This window comes from Rhinolophus hipposideros, assembly GCF_964194185.1.
Source record: "Rhinolophus hipposideros genome assembly, chromosome: 18".
Taxonomy (NCBI): domain Eukaryota; kingdom Metazoa; phylum Chordata; class Mammalia; order Chiroptera; family Rhinolophidae; genus Rhinolophus; species Rhinolophus hipposideros.
This window is the reverse complement of record NC_138064.1, coordinates 25,672,210-25,690,028: the sequence shown is the minus strand read 5'-3', so window position 1 is coordinate 25,690,028 and position 17,819 is coordinate 25,672,210. Positions and strand designations below refer to the sequence as shown.

General features: G+C 32.7%; 1 protein-coding gene across 1 annotated transcript in view; it reads right to left on the bottom strand.

Moving 5' to 3' along the window:
• Positions 1-17,819, bottom strand: part of VWDE (von Willebrand factor D and EGF domains) — a gene marked incomplete at its 5' end in the record, with an annotated part of 75,418 nt that overhangs the window by 19,852 nt on the left and 37,747 nt on the right. The window contains 7 exons of the mRNA XM_081079697.1: positions 5,808-5,945; positions 7,314-7,533; positions 9,041-9,291; positions 11,780-11,894; positions 13,451-13,555; positions 13,669-13,824; positions 17,471-17,607. Of these exons, the coding sequence (XP_080935823.1) occupies positions 5,808-5,945; positions 7,314-7,533; positions 9,041-9,291; positions 11,780-11,894; positions 13,451-13,555; positions 13,669-13,824; positions 17,471-17,607 (1,122 nt within the window). The remainder of the gene's footprint in view (positions 1-5,807; positions 5,946-7,313; positions 7,534-9,040; positions 9,292-11,779; positions 11,895-13,450; positions 13,556-13,668; positions 13,825-17,470; positions 17,608-17,819) is intronic.

Here is a 17,819-nt window from a genome sequence, read left to right as displayed (position 1 = left end):
CATCATTTTTTCTGTTTTCCAGGGTATCTTATTTTCTTTATACAGTAACTCTTTTAAAAAAATACTTTGGTCTGAAAATTTTAATTAATTTTAGAGTATGGACACATTTTAAGTGGTGATTAGACATGTTTCCATTTTATACCTTCTACTGTCGATTTAGGTTTTGATTTTTGTATCTTCTTCATGCACAGCTCTTCTCAAATCACTTACAATATGAAAAAAGAGAAGACTAGACCAAAACAGAGCCAGAAAAAGAAGAAGACAAACCAAAAACAATAAAAAAAAACATTTAATATAATTGACAAACAGAAACAAGGGCAACAAAAGATTTTATTGACAAACAGAAACAAGGGCAATAAAAGATTTGAGGTAATGTTGAGGATGTCATAAAACACAGAAAACATACAGATTCAGACTAAGAGAGAAACAAAAATGCATCAGATATAAATACACCACCCAAAGAGAAATAAGAACAAAGCATTAATCATAGTAAAAAAGAGCAAGAGGGCCCTGGATCAATCCTTGGGTGAAAGGATTAAAAAAATAAAAGGTCTGGGGCAAGTCAATGTCTTCTCCTCCAGTCTCTGTACACTGAAGGACTGCTCCTTTCCATCCCAACATTGCTTCAAGTGATTTTCTCAGGAGAGTTTTGATAATACTATTGGAGGAAGAAATAGGAAGACTTGGAATTGATTTTAGATTTCAAAACTACAGCAGAAGAAGGATTATATATTAGCAAATGCACATTAGTGAAATGATTGTGTGTTTTTTTAATTTAATATAATGGCCTTAATGTTCATATTAAAGTGTGCATCAGAAATATCTTAAAAACTGAAAAATAGAAGAATTGTAAGGGGATATTTACCTTACCAATATTAAAGTGTACTGTAAATCCACACTAATCAAAACAATGCATTATTGCCATAGAAAGACTATTAGATAATAAAAACATAATAGAAAGTTCAGAAATATATATCAATATATGTGACTTTAATATATAAAAAACATGGTATTTAAATTCAGTGTGAAAGTGTGGCTTATTTTCTAAATGATAATATACAACTGCTTATTCATCTGGAACAAAAAAGTGTTGGGCCTCTAACTCACAACATAAAATAAATTCCAGATGGATTAAAAAGTAAATGTAAAATGTAAAATAATATATATCTATAATAAAATTAAGAGATCATATGCATAATTTAGAAGTTGGAAGATTCTTGATAATGGAAGCTATAAATTGACTATATAAAATTTTAATATTTCTGCATAAAAAGAAAACATAGATAAAGGTAAGCCACTGAGATAAAGAAGATAATTTCAAGTACATATAATGTAAAATACTACAAATTAACAGAAAGCCACAGAAGTTACAAATAAACAATTAGCAGAAAAGCAAATGTAAATGATTATTTGGAAAAAAAATAGATAGATAACCTTTGGCAAGTTCTATCCAGATAAAAACAGTGGGAAGATACAACTAAATAACTTTGGAGATGAGAAAAGAGTAAAAGCTACATATAGGAAGATGATTTTATTTATTTATTTTTATTTTCCAATTACGGTTGACATTCAATATTATTTGATATTAATTTCAGGTGTACAGCATAGTGGTTAGATATTTATATAATTTATAAAATGACTCCCCCAATTAATCTAATACCCACCTTGCACTATACATAGTTGTTGCAACATTATCGGCTATATTCTCTATGTTGTACTTTACATCTCCATGACTATTTTGTAACTACTGATTTGTACTTTATTCCTTCACCTTTCCTATCCAGCCTCTCAACCCCCCACCAATCAGTTGTTTTCTGTATCAATGATGAAGATAATTATAAATTATACAAGAATACTACATACATTTTTAAACTAAGAATTTGAAATCTTGTTGAGATATATGACTTTTTTTTACAAAATGTAAATGATTAAATTGAAGAAGTGATAGAGTAGTTGATATAATAATTGCCATAAGAGAAACAGAATATAATCTAACATCACCTCCAAAAACGTGATGCCAGGAAAGATGCTCTAATGAAACAAATTTTACCAAATAACCAAGGAAAGAATATTTTATGAAACTTGCAATGCACAGAAAGAGATGAAACATTTTGTAAATATTTGATCAGAGTAGCATAATCCTATAGTCAATAGTATTTATGAATATGCATCAAAAGTTTAAATAAAATTAGCAAATCAAATGCAGCACTGTGGTTACATATTACGGGATTAAATAGACTTGTATCTCTATTAACATAATTACATTACAAAATGAAATTAAGATATTAATGAAGAAAATAATATAGATTGATGTTGAAAATGTAATTTGATACATCAATTTTTGATTGAAAACATTCTGAATAAGTTAGTCCAAGGAAACATTAACAGAAATTATAGCAATTAATAAATGATACTGAAAAAGCATTTGATAAAATTTAAAACCCACTCTTGATTTAAAACCAAAGAGAATTCTGAGAAATTGACAAATAAAAGGAAAATCCCTTAACTGGATGAAGGGTATGTAGCAGAAACATACAGTATTATCACCATACAGTATTACCAATGGTGAAACATGAGAAGAATTTCCATTAAAATCATTAAGAAATAAAACCATTTCATCCTTATACTAGAAGTACTAGTCTCTACAATGAATGAGATCCTAAGTTTGGGAACTGAGACTCTGCAGTAGATTTCTCAGGTTCAAATCTCTCTTCTGTAATTTACAAACTCTGTAAATCTGAACAAATAACTAACCCATCTATGCCTCTGTTTACTCATCTGTAAAATTGAAATAATAAGTTACTGTATATAACTATTAAGTTATATACTATATACAGTAACAGTATATAGTTATATAACTATATACAGTGCTATATTTATATACAGTATAAGTTACTGTGTATAAATATATGTTACTGTATATAACTATAACAATCGAATGAGATAACATATGCAAAATGTTTGCCTAGTGCTAACACCTCATAGATATATACTAAATCTTAGTTACTATTATAAGAAAGTAAGTACGAGTAAGAGACAAACTCACTATATGCAAAAATATTGTCTAGAAAATCAAGAAAGAGAATCAACTATGAAAACAATGTAAATAATGTTGAGTCAAGCAATTGGATGCATCAATAACACTAAAATCAGGAGTTTTTCTATATTGTAGTGACCAACAATGATGTCTTACAAATGAATAATTGCTATGATGACATCTTGCAAGAACAGCTCATATTACAGAAGGGAAAGGCAATGAGAAAGCTATTGCAAATTATGCAAGATCTTTATGAAGAAAATCATAGAATGTTATTGAATAAAATGAGAATTATAAACAAAGCACTATAAGAAGGAAAAGGCCTTATTTCTGTTAGGGTTTGAGCAGACTGAGGGTTGGATGACTAAGTATTTGTAGAAGTAAGTTTGAAATGGTAACTTCCAACTAAAAGCTTCTTTGAAAAAGCTTCTTAAATAATGGTTATCTTTTGTCTATTATACAACAACATTTTTTTCTAGAATATAAGCCAGAGGATTGGTGTCTTTATAAGAAGAGGAAGAGACACAAGGAAAGTGCACACACAAACGGAAGGCCACATAAGGACACAGTGAGAAGACAGCCATCTGCAAGCCAAGGAGAGAAGCCACAAACTAACCCTGCAGACACCTTGATCTTGAATTTCCAGCCTCCAGGACTATGAAAAAACAAATCTTCTTGTCTAAGTCGCCCAGCCTGCCGCCCTCTGTCATGACACCCTAGCTGACTAATACATCTTCCTATAATCCCACTCACCCACCTAATCAATTTCTTCCCTCTGTTCTCCCATAGAACATTGTCTTTTATGATACTGACTCTAATGTGTCACTTTCTTGCACTAGTTAGCAACCTTAAGAATAAGAATATGCTGTCTTTACTTTTATACTCATTAACTCTGGGGCCTATTATAAAGCTACGTAACCACAACCAACTACAAGAAAATATTTTGTATTAACAAGCATCTTTCTAAAATACACAAATGCTCTGACAGAGTTAAGAAACCTAGTCACTCATATGTGATGGGATTTGGTTCAAATTGCTTTCCTCTTAAATTCCACTTGAGAAAGGTTTTATTGAGAGAATAGGACTCTGTTTGGAAAAGGCAGATGTTAGCTCAATTCAGGGCACAAAGTAGATGGTGTGATACTATTGAGTACTTGAATCTGGACATTGAGGGGGAAATGTCAACAGGTGAACTAGTAGGGAATTCCCTGTACTATCCTGCCCTGAGTTCCACAAATCTGTTACCTCCAGTGCTAGATATTTGAAGCACGAGGTGATATCACATTATTACATACAGCTTTCTTAAATCAAAATAGGGTCTTATTCGCGTAATGATAACTAAGGTATGGTTCTTTCTATATCTTTCTTTAAGTTACTTTTAAGTTTTTAAAATGTTGACGTCCATTATTTTTTGTCCCCCTTTCTCTAAGTGTTATCACAGGCAATTTCATCTATACTGATGATCCATAAAATTGTATCTTGAACTTGATCCTCTCTCCTGAGCTCCACTTGGATAATCCACAGTCACCTCAGTCTCTATGTATCCAAATGGAATTAATTATTTTTTCCCTCCAAAACTACTTCTTCCTTATATTTCATGTGTATCTTCGTCAGCTTGGACTGCCATAACAAAATACTACAGACTGGGTGGCTTCAACAACAGGAATTTATTTTCTTACCATTCTGGAGGGAGTGAAGTCCAAGATCAAGCTGCAGGTCTGTTGGGTTCCTGGTGAGAGCTCTCTTCCTGGCTCAAGTTATCTTCTCTCTTTGTCCTTATGTGGCAGAGAATGAGCAAGCTCTCTGGCATCTCCTCTTATAAGGACACTAACCCTATTGAATCAGGACTCTCTTCCCTTCTGACCTCATTTAACCTTAATTACTTTCTTACATAATCACACTGGGGCATAGGGTTTCCATAACAATGTGAATGCCAACTCTACACACTTTCACCTAAACCAAACACTTGAAATTTAGTAACTTTCTTTTCCTCGCCATGCTAATCCCAATCACGGACCAAGTATTATCAACTTGCTTCTTTAGTGTCTCTTTCATTTGTTATCTCCTCACCTTAGGTCAGAATAGCTTCACGTCTTTCCTATATATTTGTGATATTGTCTTAACTCTTCTTCTCACCTTCAAACTTAAACAGTTCTTTACCTACAAGTGGTCCATCTTCCATACTGCTCTTAAGTAGGCTTTCTCAAATGTAAGCCTTATACTGTTTTTGATAGTTTCTCATTAGTCTCGACACTGGCTACCTCTCTAAGCTTCAATTCCTGTAGCAGCTCCCTTTCCCCAATACTTCAGGCATACTAAATAATTACTCACAGTGTCCAAGGTGTGCTGTGATGTTTGTGTGTGTGACACCTCTGTACTTCTGCTCTTGCTGTTTCCTTTGCCTAGAATATCTTTCTCCCTTGATCAGATACATCAGATTTAGCTGCAGTGACACTTCCTTTTGAAAACTTTCCATTATCCCTCCAGGAAGACATGATTCCCTGTGTAGTATTCCTACTATTCTCTCTAGCCACTGCTATAAAATGACACAGACCACCATATCAAACTATGTGATGAAGCGTCATATTCCCTGTTATTATATCAAACATATTAAGTCAGAGGACATCTCTTGTATATTTCTACATTCTCTGCATCTAGCTTAATGCATACATACTGAATGAATGCATGAGTAAAAGAGAATGGAAACGAGTGATTTACATTCATTAAATTCAGCAAAAAACATTTTATGGCAGAAAATAGGGACTTTTACCATGACATAGTTTTCCATCACCATAAAATCCTTTTGGACATGAACCACAATGATAAGAAGCAAAAGTATTGAGGCACTCTACTCCTGGAAAGCAAGGCCTGGATACACACTCATCAACGTCTTCCTGGCAGTGTTTGCCTAAGTGAAATGAAGATTCAGAGTTCAAATTCTTTCATTTGAAAAACAATGTATGTCTGTCTAATCAAGAGCTCATTATGTGATTTCCTATACTCTGTACGTATGTCCTTCTAACTCCAAAAAAGCTGTCATACATTAAGAGAAGTGTACTGTTTTTACATTTTATTATACAATTATTCATAACGTAACTAATTAGATTCTATTTAACACTAAACCAGACCCATCAATTACATAAGATTTTCCCTATAAGTAATAAGACTTCAGAAATTCATTAATATTTTAAGGCAAAAAAATTACCATATTATAGTAGTAACTTGAAGTTTGCTTAAAATTTCGGTGATTTTTTTTTTTATGTAAAGTTATTAGACAGTTGCCTGTTTAGCTTAAGGACAACTTATTCAGTCCATTTATTGCATTGGCTGTGAAAACCCATGCAAATTTTAGTGTGCTGGGACAGTCTTTCCTCAATAAAATTTTTTGAGGTGAAACATTGCTCTTTGAAATGTTTAACAAATTCTTTGAATTAGTAAATTCATTGTCATTAATGGATGATAGTAAAATCCATGAAGCAATCAACATTTGAATTCTTCCATTGTAGTCTGTAGCAAAATAGTCCAAAATGATATAATTGTTATTTTAAAATGCTGTAGAAAACACCTATATATCCCTCTTAGTTCTATTATAATGTTAAAATGGAATACCTTCAATGAAAATACCAGCTCAATAACTGCATGTTTTCTTATTTAACATTTTTATCTATTTAAATTAAATTGGGAAATTAAAGGTTGTCAATTATACACTTATCTGGAATCAGGCAATTTTTTTAGGGCAATTAATCCGATAACTTTTTTAGGGCAAATTAACTTAGGCCAATTAATGGTTAACAAATATGTGAACATTTCATTTGATTTGAACTCTATACCATGATATTTCTGACCTAATGAATTAATAAAATCTCTCTTAAATGATAATTTTTACATTTCCCATGGCAAATTTCTTTATTATCCCATATTGTATTTCAATAGTAATACATTTTAACATATATCTACCAAATATAGGCAGAAATGTTTAGAAACCTGCAAAACACAATATACACAGTTTTTCTATTAAAATTATGAAAATGGGCAAAATTGTCAGACTACATATATATGTACACACACACACATATATATATATATGAAAATTACAATTTAAAAAGGGATGTGGATAACAAATATATTTGTGATGACTTTTACTAGAATTTTTAAAGGTGTATTAAAATATTTAGGACCACCCATTTGCTTGAGTAATCTATAGATGAAGGTTCCAAGGAGTTTTCCTTTCTAATTTGTTATACACTAATTTTGTTCATAAGGAACCAAAACCTACCTTTGAGCTCAGGTGGACAATCACAGGAATAACTGTGAGTTTCACTAATACATCTGCCAAGGCCACAAGGATTCGATTGGCACTCAGTGACATTCACTTCACAAAGACTGCCCTGGAATCCAGGCAAGCACACACACAGGTATGCTCCACTTCCTGGAGGAAATTTAATATCAGATACACATGATCCACCATTCAAACAATCACAAGATGTTACAGTCAACTGAAAAAGAAACAAAACATAAATGCTTTATTTTTCAATAAAATCATCTTCAGTTTATGCCTCAGAAGTCATGATAGGCATATGTTTATATACAAGTAGGACTAGATCACACATTTTTGCAAAAATATATATATTTAATATAAAATATCATGTAAAATAGCTTAATAAGGCAATTATGCCCACTCTCAAGAGCATAGCCAAAATATAAATGCTAGAAATAATATTTTTAAATGTTACATGATGATCAATTTCTGTAATGCAAGCAGAACAACTAGAAAATAAAATACTTTTACGGTGGAAAGCAGTTAGTCACCAATCTAGAGAGTAAACAGTCATTTGAATTACCATGGTTAACAGGACATAGTACACAATGGCCCTTCATAACATTACTTCTGTGTAAAAGTGTGTCCCAAGTTTCAAGTGAATATAGGGCACAAAGAAACAGTGTTGAGGGCACATGACTGACATAATCAAAATTAAGTCAATTTAAAAAATATAGTTCACAATTAGTTATTTCAAATCTTACATTTATATTCTTGATTTTACAATTCAACATCTAAAATTTCTTCACTTGAAGGAAAAAATATATATACGTTTACCCTGTGAAGGAATAACCTGCTAAGAAGGGCTCCTTGTGGTTAATTAGGCTAAAACTCAGAACCAGAGTCTAAAAGCCATTGCTCACAGAGGCCTCTTGTGCATTCTGCATTTCAGAGAAAAAGCCATAGACTGAATTGCCAGCCTTCTGCACTGGATTCCTGCTGGCTGAGCTGACTGTTATAAGGGACTTTCTGGAATCATCTTTCAACCAATGGGCTGACACCCGCTGTGTCCAATTGGAACTGCATAGCTATATACTCATTTGCATTTTTACTGACCAATCAAAGCAGGTCCAGAATGACCAATGTCTAATACAGGTCCAATACATGACAATAACCAATCAGGGCAGTGCTATTTGGACCATTCAGACTGTAAATTTGGATTCCTCAGTTGCATAGAAATGGACCAATCAGGGCAGAGCGGGAACTTTCCTTATAAAAGAGGCCTTCCCTTTGTCTCCACAGAGAGCACTTTTGCTTTCTTCTGGAGGCTGCATCTTCTGGGTTTACAAACGGTTTACCTGAATAAAGTTTATCCTTTTGCAGTACAGAAGATTAGGGACTCCTGTTGGCATTAGATTAATGGCAGTGACCTTTTGTTGACAGGTGTCTTAGATTAACCACAGATCTTTCACAGAGATGGACATAAACTAGTTCTCTATCCTTGTCATAGTTAAGTGCAGAAGAAAATGGTCTAGGAATTTAGGTCTGTGCTCTAGATTTCAGACTCTCTATTCAGACTTTAAATTCTTACAAAAATAGTAAAAATTTTGGCAGTTTAATTTTCCATGGAATGTTTAATAGTTTAGCTCCTTTTCATGAATTCACAATACAAATTTTATTTTAAATTTAAAATAAAGTTACTAATATTGTTAATTGAGTTGCATTTATTTAATTATAAGTAATACCTCAATTGTGATTTTAGTTTCAGCATTGCAATCATCACTAACATGTAGAGTGAATTCCTGGGAAGTTTGTGACTCTGTTTTCCACGTAAGAAGTCCTGAAGAGGAAATGTTTGCTCCTTCAGGACCAGAGTACAAGGTAAAATGGATGTCGGAGCCTTCTGGATCAAAGGCCATGAACTGGTACACAAAGTTTTCCCCATAAAATGTCTGTAGTTTGTCTTGTTGTATTTGAATCATTGGGGATTGATTGTCTGTAACAGAGAAAATATTTATTTTTGTACCTGTGTAGAAAAGGGAGGGGAAAACTATGATACAGAGAGCACCTATTGTGACAGACATTTTGATAAAGTTTGAATTCTGCTAAAATTTCTATTACCTTTTCTTACCTTTTTTGCTTTTTTTTTTTTTAACATTCTGAATAGATTCAATTTTATCATTGGAAAATACTATACAACCCAGCAAACCCTCTTATGGATATCTACCCCAAAAAATCTGAAAACAAAGATATATGTCCCCTTGTTTTCATTGCAGCATTATTCACAGTACCCAAGATATGGAAATAAACAAGTGTCCTTTGATGGATGATTGGATAAAGATGATATGGCATATATACACAATGGAATATTATTTGGCCACAACAAAATATGAAATACTGCCATTTGCAACAATGTGCATGGATCTTGAGATTATTATGCTAAACAAAATAGGTCAGACAAAAAAGTTGAGACCCATATTACTTCATTCATATGTGGGATATAAAACTGAAAGCAACATAAAGGAACAAGACAAACAAACAAACAAAATCTCCCAGACACAGACAACAGTTTGGTGGTTACCAAAGAGTAAGGGGGAATGGGGGTAGAAGAGGGTAAAAGTGATGGAAGGAGAACTGACTCTGGGTAGTGAACACACAATGCAATATATAGATGATGTGTTACAGAATTGTACAATTGAAACTTATATAATTTTTCTAACCAATGTCACCCCAATAAATTTAAAAAAGGAAATATAAACGTAACTAGCAGATACAAACTTTAATCTTTGCTATGAGAGTGTGAAAACACTTTGACTACAACATAAAATACATTTGGGTTGCCCAGATGAGATGCACCTTCTCTTCTGTCTGAAATTACTTAGTGTTGACAGTCTCACCACCTGATCTTTCTCTCTCTCTTGTTTGCCCCCTGTCCTTTTTAGCTTTATTTTCTCTTGGTACACCTCCCGTTCTCTATTTCTCATTTCCTTTCCATGAGTGGATTATTCATTTGGATCCCTGGACTCTCCTTGCTGTATCTGCTTCCCCAATTACAATAATTGGTAGTCATTTAGTCATTACCAGTCGTCTACTCCTCAGAAGTCCTTGTAGTGGCTGAGTTCATCCACTGGAATTGTGGCTGTTTCAGGGGACAAGAGGTGTTCCCTTTATGCTCATGAAAGGATTTAAAACATTTTATATTGTCTTATATTTTAAAATGTCCCCCTTTATTGCCCACATGCTTAGTAGATAAGAAAGAATAGCCTCATTTCATTACACTGGACAAAGACACTCTGCTTCCATCAATATACAATTTACTGATTTTAATTCCCTCACCCTCACCCTCAACATAAAGAATTCGGAACACATGATATTTCAAGATCCATTATATCTTTGAACACTGTAAGTCTATGATGAATCAGTCATACCAAAGCCATTAAAAACATAAACACTAGTTCAGAAGTTATGGTGTGTTTTCCCTTATCTCTTGCACTAAATTCTTCCACCAAATTTCCATTGTCTTCCCATAATATTACATGACATTTTTATCTGAGCAATGAATTATCTGAAAGATGGTCTAGCACAGTAATTAAATTTGCACATACAATAACATATATAGTGATATTACAAAGCATTGTATAAATATAAGGTCTTAGGACTCCCTTAGGTAAAATTACATGGGACCAGGGAGTAATTATATCTTGCACTCTATGATGACTGGTCTTTTGACTGAGGAAAGGGAATATGAGGAACACCCATGTGGAATCATAAATAGCTGTATTTAGGGAAGTGTAGAAATTATATGTTATGTGACTATAATTTGGGGTATTTTTGAGGTGGAACAAAGTATCCACAAATTATTCACACCCAATGTTATGCTCACAGAGTCACAGAATGGTGGGCCTGGAAAGCACTTTAAAGATGATCAAGTCCAGATAATCTTATTTAACAGCTGATGAATGCATGACTTTTGGAACTTAAATGGTTAAATTCCTTGTCACAAAACTGAAAAGAAGTGAGGCTAAGAATAAAATTTAGACCTTTCGTGTCAAAGTAATGTTCTCTTTCCACTAAACCTACCGACCTTTACTGATGGATGTTTTGTGTACTTAAGTAGAGCTTGAGAGGCCATTTTGCTAGTAGCTATTTGACTTGCACAAATTGTGTGTAGTTGAATTAATCATTCCGTTTCTTTCAAATAATTCACATTTGCTTTCCTTATCAAATGTTAAAATAAAAATCCCATACCCCTTGGTAGTATAAAATAAAAACATTATATAAAATAAATTATATTAAATAAAAACATTTATATAAAATAAAAACATTTCATCTTATATTTCCTTTCAGCAAAGTAAATTGTGCAGTTACAGAGAAGCTAAATTAAATATAATGTTCACCTTAAACACATTTATGTAACTTGTCATTTAAAATCACTTAAAAATATCTTGTATAGGAAATATTTGGATTAATAAAGAGTAACTTACTTTCTAAAATTGACCAAGTAAATTTTGAAATTTTCGGTCTACAAATCAAACAAGGGCTGGTAGGATTTTTATCCCCTTCAATGTAGCAGAGTCCATCAATAATGCAAACATTTTCCTAATGAAAAAATTTAAAAATTTTTATGAAAGGAAAACACCAATAAAGATACAGCTATAATTAGTATTTAGGGGGAAAAAACTATAAAATGAAGAATAGCAACATATAGGTATATTGATAATTCCAATGAAAGCATATTTAAAATTTTTTTTGATCAGGAAATATTTTTTCATATCTCCTAGTCATGAATGCATGTTAGAAAACAAATCATTCCTTTATGTGTAAATGCTTATAGAACAGATCAATATGGAGGTAATAAAAAAATACATATAGTTGTATCTCTGTGCAGAATACAACTTACAGCTTATAAATAACATGGAAGCAAACCTCCTTTTCTTTTTGTCTTTTTTACTGCTAAACTCATACTGTAAGTGCTACTATTCATAAAAAACGAAATAAACCTTTTCCTCCAACACATATTATAGAATCACATTAACTTATATAATTATCCTCCCTTCTTCTAGGAGTCCACTATATCCTGTAAATACCGCAAAACTAGACCAGATCCATGGCTTAAATTATCCACACATGACAATGGATATCATTACACAAAAAGTGGAAAGAGATGCTGACATGCACAGAAATAATATTGTGTTTAATCTGGGAAGAAGACACAATTTTGTTCAAGATAGATAAACTTGGTTCACTTTACAAAATCTCCTTTGACATCATTTGGAACATTGCACAAAAGTAACAACAAAATAGCCCAAGAGGATAAAACAGTCATGAATAACAACATTTTAAGAGTACTTATTATAGGACATGTGGAAATGGAATATTTGGGGGAAAATAAAAGTCAAACAACTTTTCAAAAACAGAAACGTTTCTTATTAACAGGATCTGAGTGCCAATCTCAAGAAAAAAAAGATTTAAAATTTTCAAATAGTACTTTTAATTTCCATATACATAAATATTATTTGATACTCTCCTCAGTTTTGAACAGCCAAGTGATATTAGATCCCTGGCATCTGTTAAATCAGCAGCTGATCTGTGAGAGAGAACTGGAGATAATCCCAGGAGACCGGATATAGATAGATAAGAGGATGTGGTAGTGAAGACTCAGCTCAAGCTGTGCTGTTCTGTAACCCAAGTGCTAGGTATTAGCATGGTTCAATGAATTTAGTTGCCACAGAGAAACTTCCTGAAAAAGTGCTAGTCTTACACTTTATACAAACCCTACCCAAATGCATGTCACTTGCCACACAGACAATTAGGTAACTACAAAGAGATCTTTTTTGGATAAGCATTACTACTACTTAAAAAAAAAAGTGTATGTAGAAGTAAAAATTCAATCTGAACGTTCTCTTTTGAATTTTCTAGGAATGAACGACCTGCCACTTCAAAATGTTGACGATAGAAACCGCTTTCTTGCCATTTAAAACAAGATTATGGACAGAGTGAGTAACAATTTCAATTAATCTTGTATAAATTTGAGGAAGGCTTTTTTGCATTAGTATTTCTGATATGAAAGTTTAAAAATTATGTTAATATGCCAACAGCATGGGAAACAGAAATTCCTATGATGGAAGTGTGCAAATAAGAGAAAAGATACATACCTTTGTAGTACACGAGTTCTTTTCATAGAGACCACAAACTTGACAAGCCCCATCATATATGATCATTATTTTGGGATTACTGAACCTATGACCATCATTAGATACCTGTAAGATGTAGTTCTGTAATGATAATTTGTTCTAAACGTAGCTTCATAAACTATGAAATTATAATATACAAGTATTAATTTGTAAATATGAGGATGTCTTTTATTTTTTACCTTTATTTGCCACTTCACAATTGGTTTCTCACCCATGAGATCCATGGTGCCAGACTGATGTACATCAGCAGGCAGCTGACAATCAACAGTTCTGCTATTTTGAAAAACAGTACGTGCATAGACGGCTTCTCCAAGAACCCATTTACTGCTATTATACTGACAGAATAATGAGAAAGCAATTAACCTCTGTTAAAGTATGGAAATATTTTGCTAGTGAATTACATATGATCAACATACAAATTTGAAAATACATGTCTAGTATAGTGAAATATATAATGAATAAACAAAAGTAACACTGATAGTGAGTTTCACTGAGAATGATGAAAAATGTATACACCTTCATTTGATGTAAACTGTTCTTAATGACTCATGCATTTCTTGCAGTTCAAATTTAAAAAGTTACCAATATTGGCCATATATATAATGGATCACTATGCAATGACTTTTGTAACAAAGGAAACATGCTTGACTATGTACTTGACATAGGGGATTTATTTTCTGCCCACAAACTTCCTCATCTCTCCTGAAAAAGCTCCCACTTTTTACTTCTACTTGAAACTCCTTTCTGCCCTCCATCCACATTTCCCACAGGCCCTCTCATGCTTTTACATGACCCTTGACTGGTCCCGGGGTGGACATAAGCTGAGCCAATGCTTACATTATTTGGGATATTTTAACTTTCTGCTAGAGGGAGTATTGAGGCTGTCTTCCCCTGGTGGCTTGAACAGCAAGATACAAAGCTATGGAGCTGTTGGTGGCCATGTTTTTCACTATGTGAAGAAAGGCAGCACTGAGTGAAAGGCAAAACTGAAGCTCAAAAGCAGAGGAAAGCAAAACTGAGACAGACAGATACATCACACATACTTACAAATGCATGCATACTGAGTCTTCACAGTAGTTAAATCTCAAGTTCAAGTTTTTCCCTGAGAATTCAGCTACATTGTTTTTCTTGATTTTGTGAGAAACATACTCTCTTCATGATAAACATCAGTTTTGCTCAAGCTAGTTGAAATGAATTTATGTAACTTGAAACTAAATAAATCCTAGCCAGTTCAACCTATTTAATAATTCAATGGTATATCATGCTTAACCTACACATAAAGTATTATTTTCCAGTATTGAAAATGCATTGGTGTCTAAAGAGGAAAAAAAAGAATAATTTTCAGGGTACTGGTAGCTACATAAAAAAACTAAAAGGATGTATTTTATTGCCAAAATTTATATTTAGATTTTGTTTTTAATTTGTTACTGTAGAATGCTTTCAATCACTCAGCAATGGTCATGGAGCCTGCTGACCCTTCAATGTTGTAGATCAGTAGGAAAAGGAAAGGAAGGCAATAAACATGTGAATGTTTGTCTTGTAGAAACTATGTTCCTGAAGATTTGATAATTGAGAGTGGGCCTCAGTACAAATCTCCATATTTAAGGGGATGTACAGTCGAGCCTAGCAGATGTATCAGTGATTCCCCTCTAGTAGAGGGGGACTGACAACAATGTCTTGGGGTAGTCATGATATTGATACTTAGATGGATTGTTTTTGTGTATTGAAACAAGACTGCAGCCAATGACCGGGAGTATAGGGATTATTTCAACCCCACTCCTTGGAGGAGCCTACCCAAAATGAGGAATAAACAAGGTTCTACTACTTAGCCATTCATCAATATTTTGAAAGTATCTATATGTGCTGAAGATATTTTGATGAAAAGAGATAACAGAGGAAAAGACAGACATATACGGCCGAGTTGTGTTGTTGCTATAACCGAAATCAAACAAGGTATAATGACAGAGAAAGAAGACACCAAGTCTAACTAGCATAGTCAAGAAAGGCTTTGAAAAAAGATGATACTTCTCTTCTTGAAAGTACAAAAGGAGACCGTCACTAGGACACTGGGAGCAGAAATGGAGAAAATGCTTTCAGCCTGGCTGGAAGGAATAGCATGTGAAAAGACAGAGATGCATGAAACAGTATGGGATTTTAGTATAGCACGTACAGGACGTTTAGGTCTGTAAACATAAACAAGAGCCACGTTATGAAGGGCCATTCATTTCTAGGACAGCTTGAATTTAATCCAATAAGTAAGTAATTTACAATTGGGATTCTGTAGAGTCCTGGCTGCTTTTCCAGGAGGGAGTGAAGGAAATGATTGGATGATTTGATCTCTAGCTATAACCTTATTTAAAATTATTACTGCAAAGATAGAAAAGAACATCTATAATACGCTACCCTTCATGTAAAACATAAGGGATATGTCTCCTCCTTTGTACAAAAGAAATACCATAAGACTATACCAGAAAATAATAACAGTGGATATTTACAGTGAAGGTATTTACAGTGGATACCTTCAGGGGAATGGGATGGAAGAAAGGGGTAATGGAAGTAGGGGTGAGAAGAAAATAACATTTCTCTGTGTATACCTTTTGTATGGTGCCAACTTTTAGAACTATGATAATATTTTGCAAACCTTCCAAGTAAGTAAATAACTAAAATCAACGAGCGGAAATTCAAAATGGAATACACATATTTAAAAATAAAGTTAATTGTATTACAAATGAAATGTATAAACACTCTGAACAGGGTGGAAAAATAAATAGCGAATCTAAGTTTGGTTTTGGCTAGTGAACACATGTGTTTCTCTGTAAAGTATATTAAAGAATTCCAGAGAGTACTCTATTTATCAGAATTTTGGAGGAGGAAAGTTGAATGTGAATAAATATCACAGCAAATAAATGTCTAAAAGTAAGTACAAAATGTACTTTCCAAGAAGATACAAACCTATAAAATTCTCTCTTGGCAAATCACTTAATATTAGATGATGACATATGATATATTCTGCCAAAAAAAATAAAATAAAATACTCTCCTGAGTGATATTGAAGTGAAGAAATTTATATATTTATACCTATATATAACATTTTGTATTGTGTGTCTTATTATTTCATTGGCATTAAGAGATTCCATAGCTCATTAGAAAGATTGTATTCATAGAATCTTGAAATAAGAACACTTTTTGAGTATAATTACTATACTTGACAAAAACACAAACAAAAGTTATATCCTCCTGTAAATTTTCAGTCTCAGAATCACATTTAGCTTCATCAATTTAGAGAAAAAATAAAAAGAATGTTAAAATATGATTTGCTGTTTTAAGTTTTCTGCTTACCCATGCAAATACTTTTGAAATTCAAAGAGCTTTCCTTAAAATAAAACTCTACTTGAGTAAAGAAAAACAAGCCTATATAAATAACCATCAGAAAGAAAGTACAATTTGATATACCAATGTTCAAACTGAGTGATCATGTCTGTCCTTTGTGGCTTCAAGAGAGAAAACACTACTTTTTTGGGGGGTGAGGGATAATTTTCCAGTATGAAACTCACAGTAAGGGAAATAGAAAGGGTGACTGCAGCTCATTCTCATTTTTTGGTTTGTAAAGGGGATTGCTCATATCTCTTAATCCTATAATTCATGTCGGGTATCTTAGATAAAAATGATTTCTACTTTTCATATTTTTATATTTTAAGAAATATAGAAGCTTACATAACAACATTGATATTCTTTTAATTTGTTATTATGACTGAAATAGTGATGCAATACCTCTATAAAAATCATACAAAATAGTTTAATAGAGTTAACAAATAGCAAAGCTTAAAGGTTAAGCAACTCAATTATTTTCCTGTTCACCTCTGTGTGGATATGACACCCTTTGGGATAATGTTGTTTATTGATACACCAAATTAATCCAAAGTAAAATTAATCTGAATAACTCATAAACTTAATTGTTTTTCAACTTCGTAATTAACATACCTGCAGCTTAGTAACTTCACATTTAAATGAAGGTGATTCTTTGAAGCCTTGACCAAAAACTCTCACCATCATACAATTATATTTTCTAATATTACAGAATCCAGCATTCTCAAGATCTATAATTTCAGGAGTCTTGTCTTTGGAAAAAATGATAACAAAATAAGACATATTTTCTTTAATTCCAGGGGGAAAAAAACTAATTATTTTTAAAGCCCAAATTAAAAACATGTAAAATAATATTTCAAAGTCTATTCCAAATATTATTTAATACGTTAATTAAACCATTAAATGTTAAGAATAATCTGGTAGTTAAAGAAGTGTTATCTACCATCAAACCAATAGAAATAGT